Here is a 21,258-nt window from a genome sequence, read left to right on the forward strand (position 1 = left end):
CTGGGAAGGTAGATGATGATGTATAATCTGAGTTCATATGACAATCCAAGAACCGCGTTTTCATGTAAATAGGAGTGAATACCCAGAGTGAGGGACCGAGCACAATAGAAAGAAGAGTAAGGTTGTTGACTAGGGGCGACGTTGCGATAGATAGATAGATATCTTTATTTATATCTATTTTCTTCGTTCATATCTATCTTCATCCTATTATTACAGTGAAACTATACATACAGGACCAGCACGACGCAGCACCTCGTCCACGAAACATCTGATCTGATATACACAGGCATTGTGCACTATAGTGTACTATGCCTATCTACTCCACTCCACCACAGTTCCCCCCGCCGCGACAAACTACAAACTACACTTGTATCTTCCTCACCCTACCGGCCTCCGAATCCTTCTCCTCGACCGTCGTGCCACCGAAGCCCAGACCCGAGGTCTTCTTCCTCCGACCCTTGCGATCGCCGTACTTCTCGTCGAACTTGCGGATCGCCGCCAGCGTGCTCATGTCCTCGCTGATACTGGCGCTGATCTCCTCCATCGCCTTGTCGAAGTGCTTTTTTGTCAGGAGGCGCCTCTCGGGGTAGACGTACGGCTCATCGCCCGTGTGCTTGGCGGCCATCTCGTTCTCCTCGCGGATGCACGCCAGCGCGGCGGCGACTGAGACGTTCTTGAGATCGGAGCCTGAATAGAAGGGGGTGTTCTTGGCGAGCTCGGCCAGGGAGACGGATTCGTCGAGGATCTCGTCTTTGAGGTGGATCTTGAGGATCGTCTCTCGGTCCTTTTCCACAGGGAGGTCGACCAGGAGGCGGCGTGGCAGTCGGCGGAGGACGGCTTCGTCGAGGTCGAAGGGTCGGTTCGTGGCTACCATGATGAAAGCCGAGAGATCGTTCATGCCATCCCACTCCCGGAGGAATTGGTTGATTATCTCTCTGTGAGAGCCAGCCCGTTTAGATTCTCCACGCGTGGCGAAGATAGCGTCAGCTTCGTCGATGAATACCACGCAAGGGCTAAGTTTCTTGGCCAGGGAGAAGATGGCTTTGACGTTCTTCTCACCCTCGCCCACATACATGTCGTTCACGTCGGCCCCACTGACCTCGAGCATGGTCGTACCACACTCTTTAGCCACTGCTTTTGCAAGAAGGGTCTTTCCGGTTCCGGGGGGACCGTAGAGAAGCAACCCGGGGATCTTGTCTGTGGCAAGTACACCGTAAGAGAACGCTTCTGGACGGATCAACGATAAAGTCGTCAAGGTCTTCAAAGCCTCAACGGTTTCTTTGGGAGCATGAACGTCGTTGAAGGTCGTATGGAGATCAGATGGAATTATTACTCCGCCGAGTAATCGCTTCTCATAAGATGTGCAGTTCTTCTTGATTTGTTTGATCTTGTCCTTCGTAATTTGACTGGTTGATTTGTTCATATCTTCCAACATCTCATCAACCTCCTCGTCTTCCTGCTTCAGTTCTGCCCCACCCCAAGAAAATTTGGCCTCGTCACTATCAGCGAGCAACTTCCAGGCTTTGGTGAAGACAGATCCATCAATGTGTGTCAGGGATGTGTCGAGTCCAAGGATTGTAGTCGCAAGTCGGTGGACACGAGCGTACGTCCATACAGAATCTTCCAAACCCGCAGAGTAAGCTATTGGATTCTCCAGATTTTTCTCGATGTCGACGACCAGAGGGGAACTCGGATTTCCGTCATTCAACTTCATGATCATGTCTTCAATATGGCGAATGTTCATTTGTCGAATGCGGGCTTTCTCGTCGGCATCAAATGCAACGTCCTGTTCTTCCCTGCGATCAGGAGGTACAAATATGGTCCTCCTATCGCCATCAACGACATCAGATTGAAGATGCTGAATCTCGCGTCTTGAAAGACCAACATCGCTACTCGCACTTGTTCCAACCAGTATGATATTTCTCCCTTCATGCCAGCGCTTATTGATAACAGAACGAAGCGTACGTATCAATTCGGGTCCTTGTTCAGTTTCACTCAGCTCCCTGTAATCTTTGAGTTGAATGATAAGGTCCCTCGCTGGAGGGTCTGTGTCGAGAGTTTCCGGGTTCTCTGGTTCGGCGGACGCAAGCCGTTTGGAATCCGCAGCACCTATCAGGGCATCCAAGGCAGTTGCTACCTTCAAGTCGTTCCACTGATCTGTCCCAGACTTTAAAGGTACTGAGGAACTTGGATCACTCCCTATGCCGAAAAACTCAAGTACTGGTTGTCCGGAAGATGCCTTTTTAGCTGATGAACCAGACTTTATTGGTAAGAAAGCTGATAATCCTTTCCTAAGGTATTCAGACGGATTAGACCCCTTGTCTGGGAAGGCTGCCCTGCCTCTCTTCAAAAAGCTGGGTATATCGTCTTCATCCTCTTCCCCCTCAACTTCTTCCGAAGAGTCCTTGTCATATGCATCCAGTTTTCCAGCAATCTTCTGCGTCTGGTATCCTAGAAGGGATGTCTGAGAGCCAGTCCAGGCCAGATTCTCATCGACGTAAGGGCCGACAATCTGCGCGATGTCCTGTGCGTCCATGCGTACGAGATCTGCTCCAAGCTTGGTCGCTATCGTCTCCACAATTGAATCCAGGTAATATGTCCCCCCTTCTTTCGGACATTGCAAGAGAGTGACCGGTCGTTGAATGGTCTTCCCAGTACGTGGGGGCCGTAAAGACAATGCAGCCTTTAATGAGGATAATATTTCCTGGTAGATGTCCACATGTAGTGTGTATTTCGCATCTTTTAGAGGAGGTAAACCACACTCAACAAGGGCCAGACTTTGACGTTCTGCTTCTGCCTTCAATGTGCCATCTTCTTCAGGATAACTACCAGCCCCGAATACAGTAAGAGCTCCACTGAGAGCAGGATCCTCGACGCGCTTGACATTTCTATCCCAGAACCAATCCGGCAGAACCACTGGCGGAAGTCCTTCAGGCTGCCTTTGTCGATTCACCCTTAATCGCCCCGACCCAGATTTTCCCTGCCTCGCCTTCCTAGCAACCCCCGAGCTCTCGATGTCCGCCGGGGAAGTCGAAGCGCCGGCCGCATCTTGCTCCACATTTCCCTGAACTTCTTGTTCCGGTACGTCTGGCGCTGCGTTTTCTCTCTCTGATCCTCTCCCACGATTGTCCTCTGGTACCCCGTATGAGATTGCTGAGCGGTTGAAGTTGCGACGGGGGAGTGGATGTCGTGTCCCTGCTACTATTCGACAAGCGGGTCTGGAGATTGGTCTGAGTGCCGTACGCAGAGCGCTGGATACTATGGAATGCATTCGGGAGAGGTTTGCGCTCAGACGAAAGAGCGTCGGAGCACAGAATACCCAAGTGTCGGTTCTGGTGGTTGATGCCGATTTGAAAGGATGGAGGCTCTGCGGCGGCCGACCAGGTCCGCACATGCTGACTAAGCCATATATAACGGAGTTTGCCTAGGTACATAGGAGAAGAATGGAAGATCAGGGAAGGCTTTAGTCATCCCATTGGGCATGGAAAAAGAAGGGATGAATTTCCAGCATATTATTATATTACATGTTGTAATTACATGCTGTGTAATATGTGTGCTACAAGGCAATGAAACCTGTCACGTTCTTCAGACCACAGTTGAGAAAATCACCCATACCTATCTATCTACTTCCTTCAGAGGCTATTCTGAAAATTCGAACAGATTCCCACAGGCCCCAAGACTTGTTACTACCATAGAAATGTCCACCTCAGAAGAAGAGATCTGGGACTGATCGAGAAGGCTCAGTTGAAGTGTCTCGCAGATTCTCAGGTAATGGACATGGATGCCCAGTCTCAAAGAGTGGTCGTCCAATTTCCAACACTTCTCGCAGAGTACAGACCCATAACTGTCCAAGGTTAATGCCAGCCCTCTTGGTTTCCTGGACACCAAAACCGCCGATGGATAGTCGACCACTGGCCGATAGCATCGCCGTGTCCATAGCTTGGTCCAAGCTCCAATTCTTGTGATCGTCCATGATCAAGCTGACGATATTCTTCACATGCGGCCCTTCAGCAACATCAAATGTAGCTACTTCACAACTTCCTTCACAACTGCTACTGAATGCTCGAACTGTCTGTTGAGAGAAGGTATTGAGAGCAACGTTGACCTCGTCCATAATTACAGCACCATTTGCATGCCGTTCGACGTATCCTTTGATAGCAGGGACAAGTGCAAGCCAGAATTGGCATGCAACAGCCATGATGCCTCGATTTAAAGGATGTATACCTTTGATAGTCGTCTGCCACAGGGAGTAATGCTTGGCAAAGCCATTGATAATAATTTTTAAAATATTCGCCAGATATCCGAGAGTGGCCTGTGCCTCAGAGTCGTTCCTCTCGAGAAGTCTGGAGGCGCGGTCCGCGAGAGGGGGCAGATACGTGGAGGGAAGAATCCAACCGAATTCCGAATTGAAGCCGGCATGAAGAGCAGCCGGAACAAAATTCGTGAGTATGAACTCGGTGAAGGCCCAGTGCTTCATGCCTTTAGTAACGTAAACAACATGGTTTTCGAGACGGCCGTTAATGAGATCGCTTCTCCAACCTCTGTATAAGTAGTGGAACAATTCAGATGACGTTCTTCCAGGCTGCTCGCGAAGGCGAAGAGAGTAGGAGATGATACCAGCGGCAAAGAGTTTGGGGTCACCTTCTTCTGGCCAGTAATGGGCAGAAGATCGGACAAAGAAACTTGTCAGAGGAAGAATTTCACTTCCACGAGATCGGATATCCTCGGCAACACCCTGACAGAATCCTACATACTGTTCATGGAGGACCGACCCAGGCGTCATTAATTCGAGCTCACGTTGCATTGAATCCATGACTTCCTTGAGTACGGAAGAGAAGTCTCTCCTTGCAATCCTGTTACCGGATTTCGCATTACCATCATTAAGCTGAGACGGTCCCTTCGAACTCTCTCTCATCGAGTCAATAGCGCCTACAAGTGTCATTCACGGCCATCTAGGGAGAGTATTATCTGAGCTTACCTTTGACCAAATGTCGAATCAACCAGGCGTCTGCACATAATGGAGAACGCAACGTCGCCTCTATCCCATTAAACGGCTTGATCAGAGGATGCTTTTTCTCATACATGGACAAGGTAAGACGAGTTAAAGAAGCCGGCTCTGACAGGGGCATCGTGAGTGCCAGCAGCCATTCAAGTCCTATGTCAAATCCAGCAGCCTATCTCCAAGTTAGCTAGAAGTCGGATGTGTAGTATTTGTACTACTTACTGCGAAATCTTCAATCGTCTTATAGTGTAGCAGCTCGCCAAGGAATAATGGCCAGTACTTATTTGCTCTTTCAGATCCGCGGCGACGTACAAAGACTGCGCATTCGCCACCTGGGAGGAAGGTTTTCAATTCCTAATCTCTATTAGCAATACCAAGGGTATTAGGATTATGGCTGACTTACAGAGGACTCCTCGGTGATAAGGGATACCATCCGAGCCCAGATCTCGATGAGAGTCTTCATGAACCTAGGCTCTTTGGCGGAGTAGAGACGGCACTCCAATATCTGGCGGACCATTTGGCAAAGGCGAGGCCGGATTTCTTCATACAGTGGCTATTTGGGTTAGCATGTTTATGCCGCGAGGAACTACAACGCCAAAATTTACTCACATATATCATCATTTGTCGATCTACATCCATGTCTATATCAAGACTCCCCTGACTATCTCCGGCGGAGCAAGGCGCGGATTGGAGTGGAAACGACGTAGGGGGGTGCAACTGCTGAATGCGATCCATGTAGGAGCCCAAGGTATCCAGGGTGTCCATAATGAGGCATTCGCCTAGATCATCACGACGAAAGTCTTCCGTATCTAAAATACCCTTTATGATGTCTATTGAGAGTCAGCAAGTACTTTCTTGTCTTTTTTTCTGTGGCATACTGGTATTGAAAGCCGCCATGACCGCATTGGTGCTTGTAGCAAAACCGACAGCGTAGCTGGTTGCATGTACACTAGAGCGCAACAACGCCATTGTGCTTCTTTTATTCTTGACTATCGTCTCCTGTAGGCGAGTCTCTGAAATCTGTGCTCCACCAAGTAGTGATGCCTGTCTCCGGGCATCTGGATCTTCTTCGAGATACTGATTCAGAAGTTTAGAGAAGAATGTGTTCTGCCAGAGAATGAACGGTTGGAATGCTTCTGAGGCTGTTGACAGTGTCAATACAAAACGAGCCAGTTGCTGCCATGCCCTTAAATTTATCATGCACGCTGCATTATGTGAACGATTTGCAATAACGAGTTCTTGAATGAGGGTCAGCGAAGGTTGTTGATCTGGCGGAGCGGCCCAATAGAGGGTACACAAAAGGTCGTGGTGATTCCTTAGGGACGCAAGGTCTCGTGTATCCAACTCCTCTTCCTTGGGATATTGTCGGTCGTGGTTGGGTAGTAATCGAGTAACAAGATTTCGAATACCCTTTCCCTCACCTGCTTGACGCATGTGCTTGACCCCAAGAGCAACTATCTTCAGAAAAATATGGAAGCAACGGTCTTCAGGTTCAACCGCTAGAGAAACGTCCTTATCAAGCTCCTCCAAGAAATGGGGTGATCTGTAAGCCTCCTCATTGCGTAAATGGCCTAGATTTTGAGACGCAAAGAAATCAAATAGGACACCGATGATTCCACTACATTTCCACCAGCCCCATTCAAGCATTAGAAAATGACAGCGGCCGACAAGTGCCCTGCAATAGTCGTTGAAGCTCGGAGACTGCCTGGAACCCGACAAGTACAACGTGAACACACTCTTCAACATCCTCTGGGGGAGTAGCCAATTGTCAAAAGAAGCCTCTTGTCGTTGTCCCGGAATAACAACACCAGACTCATCGAATTCGCACAAGGGAAGTAGAGAAAACATGGAATACCACAATTTTTCCATCAGCCGAGCGTCGTTCATGCTTGGCATATTGATGTCCAGCAAATGCGTGTTTGCCACGTCCCAGAATGACCCTCTGGGAATCCGCGCTGTGCCCAAGACCTTTATGAGGATTACCCATGCCTGAGCAGCATACCGGTCTCTCTTGATCCCGTTTTGACGAAAGGAAAGATACTGGAGATCATCATATAGCCCTCGAATATTCTCCAAGCCCTGGCGCAGAAGGAGTCTAACGCAATGGCGTGAAACTTCCATCAGAAGACCTTCCAGCCTTGAAGTTGTTGAAGGTTGCTTTATCTGGTTTCGGGAAATCTGGAGAAGTTGCATGACAAGAACCGTCCATATTGACATAACTTCAACTCTGTATTGGAATTGCATTTGATTCGCAGTATCTGCACCCAAATCGAGCCGAGACGAGAACTCACTCACTACCTCTATCATTCTGGAGAGAAACACACTTCGGTGTTGTAAATCAGCAAAACTCAAGTGGTGTTGCACATAATCAACAACATGTGTTGCTGCCCCAACTACATCGCCTCGTGCAGACGAGCTGATAGGAGATGGGCATTGAAGATTGAGCTGGTCGAGAACCCAATCAAAGCATACGCCAATATCGGACGAGACATCATCATTCCACGGACCCCATCGAAATTCCTTGTCACCCAGATGACAGGATATATATGGCCGGAAGACATCAGATGGGACAGGTCCAGGACTCTTAAGAACCTTCGAGAGACGCCCACTTCCAATAAAGGTGCTTTCATGAAAGAATATACCGGATTGTAGAGGAAATACGTCGAAATGAGTCGTATAATTTGTCCCAAACTTGCCTAACCCCTGAAGTCTATTGTCATCAATAGCTTCTTGTGCTTGCGTTAGGGCGAGAGACTCCAGAATTAATGGCTCGCTGGGCTGACGATACACTGCTGCGCCCACATCTATGCGTTGTGGAGGTCTCTTCCTGCACCTTGGGAATCTTTTTGCAAAGTCCGAATCATTGCCACCAATTCCACTAACCTCAGGAAGGGAACCAGTCTCTGCCGAGGGCTCAGCAACATCATCGGCAAGGAAACGGTTTAATTGAATATTTGATTGCGGGGCATGGCGTTTTGGGGCATTTCTGTACAGAGTATCGAGCGCTTTCTTCCTTGACACAAAAGCAGTAGCGGGATGTCGATGAGAATATTCCATCTCCGATAACTCGAGCTGTGCAGGTCTCGACTGGCGTGATGCGAAGGGAGGTCTCGACTGGCGCTTTCGAATGATATTTGCCCCAAGTTGGGCCGTTGCATGTTGGCCGCGTTGGTGGGGAGAGGGTCGCTCCGTAGTCACAAAGTCATTGAGAGATTTCTGTGTCCTTTTTGAAACGACAAGCTTCCGTGGCCTACGAATGTGCTTTTGGTCTAGATGTGGAATTTGGGCCCGATGCTTCATTTTAGCCATTGGTGTATGTAACATCGTCTGCTGATTGTCTGCAATTCGATTTAGGGGGTTCCTGGAGATTTCCAGGTCCTTTCTGACGGGATGATCAAGGTCTTTGGGAACAATCTTTCCATCCTTCCAATCCTGCAATACCAGATGGACGTCAGACGTATCCTCGCGATTGGCTAATCGGATGAACTTCTTGGATGGACTCTGTCTTCCATGATCCTTTTTGTGCTTTACGGTTCGGGCAGCGATCTTGATAAATTGCGGCAAGTCTCTCTGCCCCTGACCAATAACGTCCAATATCCCAAGTCTAGGAGGCGCTGGGCTCTTCTGATCACCAGAAATGTTCTGTCGAGAGGCTTTTCCAACATATCGATTGCTGATACCCTTTGAAGTATGCGACTTCCGTGGCTTAATGAGGTGCTCAGTTAATTTTGATTGGTGTCGATGCATTTGTCCTCCTTTTGGAAACAATGAAGAGGATCCTGACCGCCTCTTCTTTCTGGGTCGAGCGTCAGGGCCTCGTCCATGGCGTTTGCGGGGTGGAAGCATAGCATCGATTTTATCCTCCTCTTCCGCAAGCCCCATACGTTCCTCTCCGAAAGGGTCTTGTAGCTCGGCGCTGCTATCATCATATATAAAGCCAGATTGGTAGATTTCGTTTTCGCCCTCATCTGAGTCATCAGAAAGAAACGGTAACCTATTGTTGGTAGAAGGTAACAGGTTTTGTGAAGTTCTAGCTGGCTTTGGAAGAGCGACTCCACGTCGCATTAGCTGTTTGGCGGGCGAGGCACTCTGAGACTCTCTATGCGTACGACTTGGTGCTCTTGGCTTCTTGATACGTTGATCTAACCTAAGGTGCGAAGCTGGAAGTACACCACGAATTTTCCTACTTATTTTGCGGATCTCGACAGATTCATCTGACGAGGATGGAGAGGAGCTCAGATCTGTAGCAAATGGATCTTCGCCGTCCGAGCCGGAATCGATCAACACAGGATCAAGTATTGGCTTGACAGCACTCGTCGCCGGTGTCAGAAGGTTAGTCGGCTTCTGAGAATCAAGTCCATCTTCTTCAAGCCCACTTGGCGATGGATCTCTCGAAAAGGAGGATATTGATACAGCGCGAGATGCCGATCTACTCCCTCGAGAGATGATTGGTAATGGAGAACTTGTTGGAGGTGGCGAGGCAGGTACATCAAATATGCTATTTGATGTGCTTGGGCGGTTTGCTGTTTCGGCTGACTGAGTTTGGATTCTAGACAGCGGATGTTTGGATTTGGACTTTTGTCGGCGGTTGGACTGCAATCGACTTTGGATGGGTCGGCGCTCTTGAAATAACTTGTCAATGTCAGGAAACTCATCATCATCCTTGGTAATAGGTTCGCCAGCGTTTTCATCCGTTGGGACTTGCGCTGAGGACGATGGCATAGAGTCCAGATCAATATCCGCGGGTTGGCTCTCCTCCGTTTCCAGCTCCTGTGATTCTAACTCTGGCGAAGATACATCTCGAGACCTCTTTGAGTACTCGTCGGGGGTCGGAGCAAGTCTTATGGGTGTCATACCACGTGCCCTCAAAAATTGGCGGTACTTTTCTTGTTCCACAATGTACGGGTGGAGCTGAATGGGATTCCTTTGACGGAGGGAACGTCCAATACGGTTGACGGGCTCTTCAAATGCCTGCAGGGGGGGAGTCTCAGTTGCGGTAGTTGCTGAAGTGCGCTGGATTGGGGGGTTTCCGGGGCTTTGTAGATCTTGAAATATTTCCAATTGTGAGGCCTCAGAGAACTGGCTTCCAGGAACGGAGGAAAGGGGGCTTGACGTTGGTGAAGTGATGCGCACATAGCTTGTGGATATCTCGTCCTCTGCGGGCGGATCAAGAGGCGAAGCTTGGGTCTTCAGATGAGATTGACTTCTTGTTTCGTCACCGAGGTCAAAAAGAGTGCGGGGGTCCTTGAAGCTCCGTTGGGGACCTGGGGAGGAAATAGGAGAGTCAATCTGGCTGTCATCGTTTGGTCTCGAAGCCAGCGCCTCCGAAGGCGTGCTTGTGGTAGGTTGTTCGCAGGCAATGTTGTCCTCCGCCAGAGGCTTTTTGTAATCAATCCTTCCATCATTCTGAACCTCCCTCACTTCATTGATATCAAGGTCATGAAGAACCTTATCCCGCTCCTTGTCACCTTCGTAGCCACCGGTAATGCTTTGGCTATCCAGACCCTCCTCTTCATCGTCCGAGTCTGGAACCACCCCTTTCTCCTTCCAAGATGCCATGTGTATCGGCGAGCATGCTCGTTATATGTCGGGCTGATCCATAGATTCAGGACGCGGTTTGTAGAATCCGCTGTTGCGCTTCAGGTTCAGACGCGTTATTCGAGTGGTAGACGCGATTCGGCTAAATACCTAATTTATTCAACTGCATTACCCGTGTAGCGCTACAATTTATACACGCCTTATCGACCTCGGCCTGAGCTTCAACTTTTTGCATACCTTACTTTACAGGACTACTGTACGGTAAGGAGCCTACGGTATATGCTCCAGCTTGTTGGAAGAGTGTCAGAGTTGTTACGTGGGCTCTGTGAGTCTATCGGCCGACGTTGGTCATGTCCCAAATCCGTGGAATCTTCCCACTTTTCTTAGCCACGGCCTTTGGCATTGGGAATGGTATGTGGCATAAAACTGTAGTTATCGGTCCAGGACTAATAAATAGTGCAGGAATATGGGTTTTTGGCCCAGCTTTCAAAGAACAGCAGCGGGAGAAACAAGAGCAAGCACAGTAGGCTTTCTGGCGGATTAACTCCTCGAATTTTACTGAACTCGATACAGAAAGGCTCTAGAAGTTGCTCGTCATTCCGAAGCAGGGGAGGTACAAACATTAAGGGAAGCTGAAGCAGCGGCTAGTCGGAAAATTGCAACAGAGTCTGCTTTGAGGGCAGATAATCCGTCAAAATCTTGGTGGCCGAGTCTCAGTCTCTGGTCGAAGGAAACGAAGGCCGGCATTGGAAAGTCTGATGATACGACCCCAACGAAGGGCAATGATATGGAGAAAGAAAACTGATGATACATGAAGCAGAGAGGGAAACTCTTGTGCCAACTTAGTTTTGCTACTTTGCGGGACTCCCATAAGATCACGATCTGCTGACCGAACCGGGGAGGCCCCTCAATTCAAGTTAGGTTGCTTCTGTTTCCTGGATCGGAGGGCCAGTTGCTCCTTTCTTGGACTGATGAGCCCATCCAATATGGAAGTCTAGTGCAGAAGATGAGAAGCAGTGGGAGAGCCTGATGCTGTATGATATCTCATAGAGTGTGGAAGATCGGCGTGAGGGTACTACAACGAGTTCAGTTACTCGCAATCATCACCACTGGACCTTATTAAGTCGCCATTGTTAGTACTTCGAAAAGGGTTTCTTTTATTTCCCCCCCCCTTTTCTGCTCTTATCCTTTTCGGCGACATGAAGACTTGGTTTTCGAATAACCCGTTCATTCGACATACAATGGCTCTGCATACTGATCTTGCTATCTGAAATCGGGATGCAGACTCGGGCCCAGGCTCAACGCGATTTGAGGCTGGTTTTGGACGGACGAATTTCATCTTCACCAGGGACTCAGGATCTGTCACTCGTGAAATTCAATGTGGCACGTGACAACCGCGTTTCGCTTCCCACACGTCATCGGGGTCCTACAACTCCGTTGCATCTCCATTAACCTCCAGCAGCCATGGCTCCATCCACGGCAGAGGCTGGGTCCGCGAAAGCCCATGAAAAGGATCTCAGTCAGATCCTGACACCTGAAGAATGCGTCGAGTTGACCCTTCTCATTGCGAATATCGCAGAGGTAATGGAGAAGCAGATCCAGGATACGTTTGATGCGTCAATTACCTCCAAACCCCAACCTCAGCAGACCCCTCAGATCAAGACCAAAAATTCTGATATTGATGCGAGTGGGCCAACCAAAGAGACGGAGGAAGAGCAGAAGGCTCAAAAATTGCGGGAGAAGCGGGAGAAAGAATTATCAGCGCCTAAAATGCTAGAATTAAAGCGGGAGGCACTTCAGTTCTTTTATGAATGGCGTGGATCTGTAATTGTGCGGGTCGGAGTCGTGGTGAACAATCCGAAGGAGGTTGTAGACAAACAAAAGAAAAAGGCTTCCGTTGAAGCAACACCGAACACTGCACCCCCGCGTCCCAAGACCATTCGTAAGCAATCTACCTTTTTGATTGCCTTGTCTAGTTCAATTACAGTTTTCAGCTAATAAAGCTTCTACAGGTTCCACCACAAATATTGAAGAGGCGGATGCGGCATTGGTCGAGCTATATCCCCCAACATCTACGCCACTATGCTCTCTCCCGAAAGACAGAAGAGTGCTATTGCTTAATGCTATGTTATTGCTCCTCTTGTCCCTCGAAAATTATGTCGCGCACTCTCGAATCCTACTCCTCCACATTTCGACCTCGCTCCATTTGCCGCTGCATATCCTTGCCGAGCAAGAAGTGAAGGTGGCACAAAGCCTACTTGAAGCAGCCAAACAAATGAGTGGGAATAAAGAGACCGAGAAACGAAGTGACGAAAATAAGGTAGCGCACAGGTGGAAGGTTGGTCTTGCAAGTGTAGCTGGTGCCGCTGTCATTGGAATTACTGGCGGTCTTGCTGCCCCACTTGTCGCTGCTGCCATCGGAACAGTAATGGGTGGCCTTGGTTTAGGAGCAACAGCGGCAGCAGGCCTGCTTGGGGCTCTTGCTGAGAGTGGTGTCATTATAGGGAGCTTGTTCGGGGCATATGGCGGGAGGATGACAGGAAAGATGATGGATGCCTACGCAAAGGAGGTCCAGGACTTCGCATTCCTCCCTTTGAGAGGGTCGAAGCATCGTGAACCTCAGCCCCAAGATCGGCGACTAAGAGTTACGATTGGCGTTAGTGGTTGGCTCACCCAGAAGGAAGATGTTATCAACCCGTGGAGAGTTCTCGGACACGAGAGTGAGGTATTTGCGCTGAGATGGGAACTTGAAGCACTATCAAAATTAGGCACCTCCATGGAGGCCGTGGTCAAAAGTGCTGCTTGGACCGTTGCTAAAAGGGAGATCATCGCTCGAACAATCTTTTCCAGTCTTCTGAACGCTTTATGGCCTATTGCGTTATTGAAAGTCTCAAAGATTGTTGACAATCCATTCAGTGTCGCCAAAAATCGAGCAGATAAGGCTGGGCTGGTCCTCGCAGATGCTCTAATCAACAAAGCACAAGGGGAAAGACCTGTGACCCTAATAGGGTACAGTTTAGGCGCTCGTCTTATCTACTCATGCCTAATGAGTCTTGCAGAGCGCAGAGCTTTTGGCTTAGTAGAATCTGTCGTTCTAATGGGGGCTCCAGCGCCTTCGGATGCTGCACACTGGAGAGCGATGAGAAGTGTAGTAGCAGGGCGACTTGTCAATGTCTACTCAGAGAATGACTATATTCTAGCCTTCCTATACAGAACTAGCAGTATTCAGTATGGGGTTGCAGGCCTTCAAGAAGCCCGAGATGTCCCGGGGATAGAGAACGTCAACGTCTCTGATCTCGTTAGCGGTCACCTACGCTATCAATATCTTTGCGGATCGATCCTCGGGAAAATAGGGTTCGAGAATATTGATCTTGTGGAGGCGTCAAAAGAAGAGGAGACCATCACCTTGCTTGACGAGGAGGAGAAAAGGGAACAGGAAAAGAAGGTGGACGAGAAAGTAAATCCAGAGGCCGAAGCAATCGATATGGAGAAGGAGGTGAAGCGGAAGACGGATCTGACTCTGATGCAAAGAGCAACAGAAAAACTACGTCTCAAAAAAGATACCAAGGGATAATGACCGAGATAGCAATAGAGAAATGCCAGGAATTAATTTCGACTCAATTATGTCATTCTTTCCCACTCCTCACGACGAAATACTTTCCTAGGGGGGTCTCGACCTTGTCCGATGCCGTGCCCAATACATCCCAATCCTCCACACCTTTGGTGTTAACCGGTTCATCTCTCTTCCTCCTAGGCCTCTTGTTCCTTCCAATAGTCTCCTCTGCTGCAAACGCCTCCTTCAAATCTTCCATTCCAATAGTAGCCTCTTTTATTCCCTCCTCTGTCTCATCTCTAATACTCTGCAACGGCTCTACACCTTCTGTATTCACACTCTGTATATCCCTTACGAAATGTAAATGTGAATGCAAGGCCTTAAGCATTTCGGCTTCTTCTTCGGGGGATTTGGGTTGAGGGAGAGCGGAGAGACGAAGCAGATGGTGCAGTTGTTTTGGGGTAATCTCCTGAGTTGGGGGGATGGAGGGATCCGGGAGGAGGGATCGAACGGACCAGGTAGGCTTGGAGAGGAGGGCCTCGATATCCAGCGGTTCTTTAGGCGTGGAGCTATATGCGCGGGTTAAGGGAATTGGGTAACGTTGCTGGGCGTGGAGTAATTGTCTGAGTGATGCGCGGCAGCGCAGGCATAGAGACTTGGACATCTTGAATACGGCTTTTCCTTGGTTCTGTGCAGGTTAGCAAGTATATCGAAATTCTAGAAGGGGTCGTAGTCCTTTGAGAGACGGAGACGGAGACTCACGAGGCCAAGACCAACTATGACAATAAAAACTGAAGTCCCACAGGTATCTTTAAGAATATCTCATTGACGGGAACAAGAAGCCTCACAGTTTAATTTGAATTGCGATAAGGGTCGTTACATGCCTCCCACAGGTGGAATCTGGTTCGTTGCAAGGCTCAAGGTATAGTCGATGCAAAGAGCTCCAGCCTCACTAGCGCGTCTTCCCGCGGGAGCGAAGTTGCGTCAGAAGCATCTCTGGAACCGCTCCACACCACACTTGTTCCTAGCACCAACACATAACTGGCCATAAATAAAGAAGTATTTGTTGTGCACACTGTCCCATTCATCTGGGAATCCAACATACGACTGTGACCATGGCACAAGATCCTCGCGCCCTTCTACAAAAGGCATGCAAACAAGCCTACCCCTCTATCAAGACCCTGATAAGCTAACATCTTCGAAAGGCTGACAAGGCGGCAGCTGGCGCTGGAAGCGGATTCAGTTTCTTTGGTGGACGGCAAGAGAAATGGGAGAATGCAGCGGATCTATACACACAAGCTGCAAATGCATTTCGCTTGCAAAAACTAAGTATATCTCCATTGCCCCATCGGTCTACATTTCTAACGGTGTCCCCAACAGACAAAGAAGCCGGTCAAGCATTCGAGCTATGCGCCTCTATCCAGACAGAAAAATTGAATGAGCCCGATGATGCCGCCAATACCCTCACCGAAGCTTTCAAAGTTTACCGGAAGACGGATCCTTTAGACGCAGCACGATGTCTCGACATCGCGATCAACCACTACACAGCAAAGGGGAATTTCCGGAGAGCCGCTACACATAAACAGAACTTGGCAGAGCTGTATGAGACAGAGGTTGGCGACCAGAAGAAGGCGATGGAGAGTTATGAGTTAGCTGCTAATTGGTTCGAGAATGACAATGCTGAGGCGTATGTTGAAACCATTGCAACGCTGGGCAGGCCGCTGACGAGGGAACTAGATTGGCAAATAAGCTCTATCTGAAGGTCGCCGACCTTTCGGCTCTCGAGGGCGACTACTACAAATCTATCGAGCATTTTGAGAAAGTCGCTGCAACATCAGTCACCAACAACCTCATGAAGTATTCAGTAAAAGAATACTTCCTAAAATCCGGACTGTGCCTCCTAGCTGTTGGCGATATGGTGGCGACGAATCGAGCACTTGACAAATACAGAGATATGGATCCAACATTTACTAGCACAAGGGAACATCAACTGTTGGTTGACCTCTCTGAGACGGTGGAGGCGGGTGACCAGGAAGCGTTTGCGGATAAGCTGTACCAGTACGATCAGATCAGCAAGCTGGACAAATGGAAGACTACGATCTTGCTGAGGATCAAGAATGCTATCGAGGAGAAGGGAGAGGACTTTTCTTAAGCCATGAGAGTAGATGTTGGCGTTCCGGGTCTGGATTTTTGAGTTGATATAGCTGGAGCTCTTACAGCGGATGCACATTGTCATAAGACATTGTAGACAAGCGGTATTCTAATATTGTCGTTCACATCCACGCATCCTGAGGACTCTTCACATAAAATAATCTGGGGTTGTCTAAGTCTAAGTGAGGTTCTCATATGTAGCCCAGGTTTTCGAGGTCCCTGATAATACTGCCGCTTGCTTATGCGTCTCAAACTCGCCAAAAAGACAAAGCCCAAAAGCAAAGGAAGTGATTAAGTGAGAATTCAAAACACTAACGAGATGATAGAGGGCCAAAAAAAAAAATAAGAGCGAAAAAGATGAGTTTCCAAGCTATTGCTTGGGGTCGTGAACTCAAGAGATGACTCTCTGACGGGGAGTCGAACCCCGATCTCCCGCGCTTTGCCATCAGGTGACAAGCGGAAATCATGACCGTTAGACCATCAAAGATGAAGCTGAATGCTTTCTTTTTTTTGATAGCGAATCATTATCCAAATATATATACATGATTAAGCGCAAACCAGTTTAATTTTCCCCGCTGTATATCCAGCTCTTACCTTCAGCAACTGTTTGTTTTCTCGACTACTTGAGATATTCATGAAGCATCGCGATCAAAGAACCTGGAGTTTTTCTCCTCTTCTCCGGTATCTAGTCTCCATCCTTGGAAATCCTCGGAGCTCGCATGAATAAGACCACGAGCAAACCGCCGGTAAGGTAGGCTTTCACCATCTCTATCTCATTTTAAGATTCCCTCCTCTTTGCCTTCTTTACTTGAAATAAAGATATGGAGGTTCTATTTTACTCTGTTGATTGTTATATCGTCTTCCTTTCTTGTTTGTCACGTAGTGATTCTGGTCCTTACATACCTTGGAAATAGGTGGCACGAGTCCACATTGAGGGCTGAGGAACTGAGGAACACCCCGGATTTAGAACTTTCTGAAGCCACTCGGAAACAATGTGCCACACGAATTTTATTCCTTTTCATGATATCCCTCAGCTATCGATACGTCAGCTAGTGATCTGAAAGCGTGTTTACCTACCTATACGACCTTGCTTCTCCACGAGTTACTGATGGCGTAGCTGGGCCCGATTTCTGGCATGACTGTTCAGGATTATGAAGTAGATATAGCATTTAGATGTTGGAGGTTTTTGGCAACAAAGTCATGGAACACTCTCAACTGATCGGAAAGGTGCAAGGACTCGGAAATACTCTAGGTATTGTGGCGTTGAGTTGCTCTTTTATTATAATGGAGGCTTTCGGTGAAGTGGAAGGGATTGACGTCTTTTGATACCAGCCCCAGAACGTGGATAGACAGTACTTACTGTACCTACCTTACTGATGACGCGAGGAAGTAGATCCTGAGACTGATGCAGAAATTGAAGCCATATTGGCCAAATAGAAATCCAGCGGGTGATGAATAGAATGCTTCTACAACAAGTGCTTGGAGAAGGAAAAGGAGGTGGGGGGAGAGGGGGTACGGTTATGTGAGCTGAGCCAAAGGTTTGCTGTCATTTGGGCCCTTTAAGGTACCTTAAGGTAGGCACAAAAAGAATACTGTTTTATCGAGCTGTTATGATATTTGATTCAAGGAAATAATCCAAACCCATGTTCATTCGTTCATTCTCCTAGGTAGGTGAAAGCCTCGTCCAAAATCTATTTGAGAGGTCCTGCAGGTGTCGCTGACAACGCATCAATTTGTACCACCACCGACCAAGTGTACTGCTAGAAACCTCAATATATTAGTCTGTGGTTTCCATCATCATGAGTTATTTTTCAGACGTGCCAAGGTCGCCCATGTGCAACACCTCTTGACCTACCTACTGATAGGTAAGGTGGGTAGACGCGTGAACTACGCTCACGGAAATACTTTTTAATAGCGCACCTCTGAACCGAAATTCCCGTTGTCGGCGAGCACGCGACACTTTTCCCTTTCATGTTCAAAAATCAACAACCTCCTTCCACTCGGTCAGCGGGCCTATTTAGCAGCATATATTCTCCAGAAATATACTTTATGGGTTGCTGATCGACGGATTGATTCTCAAATGCCGGTTCTCTTGGGAAATGGGCGAATTAGCTCGGGCAGCAAGACGTACCTTTTTGAGTTGCTAAGAGACGGCCATTGACTGTGCTTGATTCTTCCGTTATTGAAGAGATATAGTAAGTGAAGGGTATCTAATTGATACAAAACTAAACCGCAGTAATACATTTATCATTACCCTCGGAGCTTTAGCTATGCAATGAACCCGCCGCTCAATCGACATTTTATCGAGAGCAACCTTTCCCAAACGCCTATCCCTCATATCCCTTTTGGCAACGGCTCTGCCGCTTTATCAAAGCAAAGTCATAAGTGGTCCCCGTTTTGTTTTCATACCCCGCCTTCCTCGCCATTGAACGCCCGGACTAGACCCATGGCAGCAGCAGCAGCAGCGCTTCCAACAATGACCATTTGAACCCCTCCATAACAAGCTGCTCGAATATTCCGACCGCCCTCCCATCCTACGACCACGCATGTCTTTACATAGCCGAAGACGAACAGGGCGATGACCATTACACCGATCGAGATATACAGGCCTTCGTATACTTGGTCTGAACCTACACAAAAGTATGGAATCAAAGGCAGAAGTCCACCTAGGAAGTAGCCGAGGGCAATGGTAATAGCGGAAGTGAATGCGCGGGAGGATGCAGGTTCCTCAGCACAGTGTCGGAATTGCATAACAAAATCAACGAGCCGGGGTGACTCTGAGAGGTGGCGTGTAATGTCTTCCAAGGTTTGCTTGGGTAGGTTGTATGGTTCAAAGACCTCTGCGATATCTGCCATGACAGATTGGGGGTTGGAAGCAAGGAGCTGCTGCGTCTCCTCTCTCTGAGCTTGGTATGAAGCACTTGGACCGTCAGCAAATACTGATAACCTAGGGATTGACGACTTACGTTTCACTCTGCGCACCGAGATATCCTCCCAAACCCATGGAAATGGCGCCAGCGATTAGTTCAGCGAAGCCCCCATAAACGACGACTTTGGTATTGCCCAAGGCAGAGAGACCGGCAGTCAGGGCGAAAGGAACCGTGAGGCCGTCCGATAGGCCGATTGTCGCGTCAGATATGACACGCGCATCTACCCTGAAGCCCTTCTTTTGGCTTGCCCTTTCGCTCTTGGAATCTTGCGACTCGACATCTGTGGCGTCTGTGTGTTGTGTTTCTGATGTACGTGGCGTGGGAACTAGAGCGATGGATTGACGGAAGAATATATTTTTCAGCCCAACGAGAGACATTGCTTTTATTCGAGAAGGTCGAGGGTATCCCCGATCGCGCTTTTGATTCAGGGAAGACGAGGATGTGGTGATAGAAGGAGAGAAGTGTCCGATGTTCGAGGAGGCCGATGGATGTCGTGTGTGGCTGTTGTCGCGATAGAAGTGTTGGTCATCTAACCTGTCGTAACTTGTAGGGTCACCAGCAATCTTCTTGGAGGCCATGACCGTAAATATATCCCGTGGTGTCTGTACTGTCTGTTGGCTTGCTAACAGCCAAATTCTGGCTCTTTTGAGCTTCGAATTCTTTGATGGAGCTTGAGGTGGTCAGCAGCATATAGCGATGGTCTGATTGGCTGATCGATCGGGGGAGTGCCTCACACAGCGCCGCTGATTGGTAGGCCAGTCAACGTTGACTTGCAACTAGATAGGGGATACAGCAGTAGTAATCCTCCGTAAAATACTCATTATACAATCAGAAAAGGCACGGATGGGATTGGTAGAAACAGGATTCAACGACTTATTATTGGATAAGTACATGCAGGCTACATCTGGTATATTGGTAGGCAAGAATGCCGGAGTTGGGGATCTACGTGGGATGTCACCGAGATAGTGAGAGGTGTATAGAGTAGGCATTGGCGTTGTTTTATTATTAGCAACATGAACATGAACAGAGTAACGACACATTCTCCAGAGAAGTCTGATAATCCAAACAAAGTGGTATTGATTGATCATTACGACGAGGAGGACCCAAGCCCATCACTATGGACCCCCTTGATGTCCTAACGCCTACAAACGCCCATACCCGCACACCGCAGCCTTTCTATCAGATCATCCCTCACGCGCCCCCCTCTCTCTTGGCATATTCCTCCTCCAGACGCTCCTCATAGAGTCTATCCGCGGCCTCTTGCGCCTCGGTCCTTGGGCTTGCTGGATGTAGGTTTGTGCTAGTTTGAGAGGCGGACGGTGCGGGAATAGAAGAGTCCGGTTTTGGATTGGGAGGGCCGCTTGACTGCGAGGAGGTCTCCTTAGGGTGAAATATTGGGATAGGCATGTTGCTTGCGTTTGACAGTTGTTTTTGTTTTTGCTTGGATAATGGCTTATCTTCAACTGCGATGATACAGTACTCAGAAGATATTGGGGAAAAGCTTATGAAGATGCTCTGAGCCTTTGCCTTTTATACCCCGCGGACTGTGGCGAAGGAACTGTGGCGAGTGTGGCGAATCAATGATGTGTGGCTGTGCTACCCGTTGTTAGAATACCCGAAGAACTCAAGGAACTTCGATGAATGAACTCCAAAGATAGAGTACATCTTCAACTCTCACAGGTATAGGTAGTATTCATCACGTCTTAGCCAAAAACTAAGTGGTAGGGACGGTCCTTATTTATTCTTTTCCTCGGCATTAAAAGTGCGAACGAAGTACGCAGATCAGGGGCTTCATGTCTTGAGAGCCAGACAGGAGCATTTACGCGGTAACATCTGTTCAGAAGCGTAGGGCTTATAGTTGTAAGCTTTACCTTTACCCTCCAGTCTACTAGCCTGTAGTTTGCGATTTTAATTCCATATTATCTTTCATCCCTTTTGCCAAGTTTTGGACGCATCTCATGCCGAATCCACTGGTGGAATGTTGGGCTACAGTTACATCTCCTCATAGCAGTTTTGGAACTGGAGTGCCTTACTGCTTTAGTCAGCAATAATGGAGTGAGCATATTGTTCTAGGTATGGAGATG

At 48.5% G+C, this 21,258-nt stretch overlaps 7 protein-coding genes across 7 annotated transcripts; 3 read left to right on the forward strand and 4 right to left on the reverse strand.

Annotated features, from left to right (window-relative positions):
* Positions 1 to 181: 181 nt before the first annotated feature.
* Positions 182 to 9,318, reverse strand: M430DRAFT_138021 (hypothetical protein). The gene is made up of 7 exons (XM_024862547.1): positions 5,881 to 9,318; positions 5,612 to 5,832; positions 5,406 to 5,555; positions 5,225 to 5,356; positions 4,979 to 5,174; positions 3,986 to 4,929; positions 182 to 3,106 (listed from the first exon to the last, which is right to left on the reverse strand). The coding sequence occupies exons 1-7, from the start codon at positions 9,065 to 9,067 to the stop codon at positions 362 to 364; spliced, it is 7,575 nt and encodes a 2,524-aa protein (XP_024721252.1). The 5' UTR covers positions 9,068 to 9,318; the 3' UTR covers positions 182 to 361.
* Positions 9,319 to 10,890: 1,572 nt separating this feature from the next.
* M430DRAFT_27080 (hypothetical protein) lies at positions 10,891 to 11,345 on the forward strand (the record flags this gene model as incomplete). Its single annotated transcript, XM_024865518.1, has 3 exons — positions 10,891 to 10,951; positions 11,003 to 11,063; positions 11,114 to 11,345. 3 exons carry the CDS (start codon positions 10,891 to 10,893, stop codon positions 11,343 to 11,345), a joined length of 354 nt encoding a protein of 117 aa, XP_024721253.1.
* A 659-nt stretch (positions 11,346 to 12,004) lies between these two features.
* On the forward strand, positions 12,005 to 14,114 carry M430DRAFT_100553 (hypothetical protein; the record flags this gene model as incomplete). The annotated part of the gene is made up of 2 exons (XM_024860641.1): positions 12,005 to 12,482; positions 12,553 to 14,114. The coding sequence occupies 2 exons, from the start codon at positions 12,005 to 12,007 to the stop codon at positions 14,112 to 14,114; spliced, it is 2,040 nt and encodes a 679-aa protein (XP_024721254.1).
* Positions 14,115 to 14,140: 26 nt separating this feature from the next.
* On the reverse strand, positions 14,141 to 14,993 carry M430DRAFT_227866 (hypothetical protein). Its single transcript, XM_024864768.1, has 2 exons — positions 14,856 to 14,993; positions 14,141 to 14,781 (listed from the first exon to the last, which is right to left on the reverse strand). Exon 2 carries the CDS (start codon positions 14,755 to 14,757, stop codon positions 14,167 to 14,169), a length of 591 nt encoding a protein of 196 aa, XP_024721255.1. The 5' UTR covers positions 14,758 to 14,781; positions 14,856 to 14,993; the 3' UTR covers positions 14,141 to 14,166.
* A 140-nt stretch (positions 14,994 to 15,133) lies between these two features.
* Positions 15,134 to 16,329, forward strand: M430DRAFT_138032 (hypothetical protein). The gene is made up of 4 exons (XM_024862548.1): positions 15,134 to 15,241; positions 15,299 to 15,422; positions 15,474 to 15,780; positions 15,831 to 16,329. Exons 1-4 carry the CDS (start codon positions 15,209 to 15,211, stop codon positions 16,243 to 16,245), a joined length of 879 nt encoding a protein of 292 aa, XP_024721256.1. The 5' UTR covers positions 15,134 to 15,208; the 3' UTR covers positions 16,246 to 16,329.
* A 2,318-nt stretch (positions 16,330 to 18,647) lies between these two features.
* M430DRAFT_100566 (hypothetical protein) lies at positions 18,648 to 19,551 on the reverse strand (the record flags this gene model as incomplete). Its single annotated transcript, XM_024860643.1, has 2 exons — positions 18,648 to 19,164; positions 19,211 to 19,551. The coding sequence occupies 2 exons, from the start codon at positions 19,549 to 19,551 to the stop codon at positions 18,648 to 18,650; spliced, it is 858 nt and encodes a 285-aa protein (XP_024721257.1).
* Positions 19,552 to 20,143: 592 nt separating this feature from the next.
* On the reverse strand, positions 20,144 to 20,677 carry M430DRAFT_34414 (hypothetical protein). Its single transcript, XM_024866547.1, has one exon. The coding sequence runs from the start codon at positions 20,579 to 20,581 to the stop codon at positions 20,366 to 20,368; it is 216 nt and encodes a 71-aa protein (XP_024721258.1). The 5' UTR covers positions 20,582 to 20,677; the 3' UTR covers positions 20,144 to 20,365.
* Between the last annotated feature and the right edge of the window lie 581 nt (positions 20,678 to 21,258).

This window comes from Amorphotheca resinae (genome assembly GCF_003019875.1).
Source record: "Amorphotheca resinae ATCC 22711 unplaced genomic scaffold M430scaffold_5, whole genome shotgun sequence".
Lineage (NCBI taxonomy): Eukaryota > Fungi > Ascomycota > Leotiomycetes > Helotiales > Amorphothecaceae > Amorphotheca > Amorphotheca resinae.

Coding starts and splice junctions, on each gene's coding strand:
- M430DRAFT_34414 (XM_024866547.1), bottom strand. CDS start 20,581: ATGCCTATCCCAATATTTCACCCTAAGGAGACCTCCTCGCAGTCAAGC.
- M430DRAFT_138032 (XM_024862548.1), top strand. CDS start 15,209: ATGGCACAAGATCCTCGCGCCCTTCTACAAAAG. Junction 15,242..15,298: donor CTCGCGCCCTTCTACAAAAG/GCATGCAAACAA, acceptor CATCTTCGAAAG/GCTGACAAGGCGGCAGCTGG. Junction 15,423..15,473: donor ATTTCGCTTGCAAAAACTAA/GTATATCTCCAT, acceptor TGTCCCCAACAG/ACAAAGAAGCCGGTCAAGCA.
- M430DRAFT_227866 (XM_024864768.1), bottom strand. CDS start 14,757: ATGTCCAAGTCTCTATGCCTGCGCTGCCGCGCATCACTCAGACAATTA.
- M430DRAFT_138021 (XM_024862547.1), bottom strand. CDS start 9,067: ATGCGACGTGGAGTCGCTCTTCCAAAGCCAGCTAGAACTTCACAAAAC. Junction 5,357..5,405: donor TTATCACCGAGGAGTCCTCT/GTAAGTCAGCCA, acceptor AATAGAGATTAG/GAATTGAAAACCTTCCTCCC. Junction 3,107..3,985: donor GGCCGCATGTGAAGAATATC/GTCAGCTTGATC, acceptor AGAGGATCAGAG/AGAGAAAACGCAGCGCCAGA.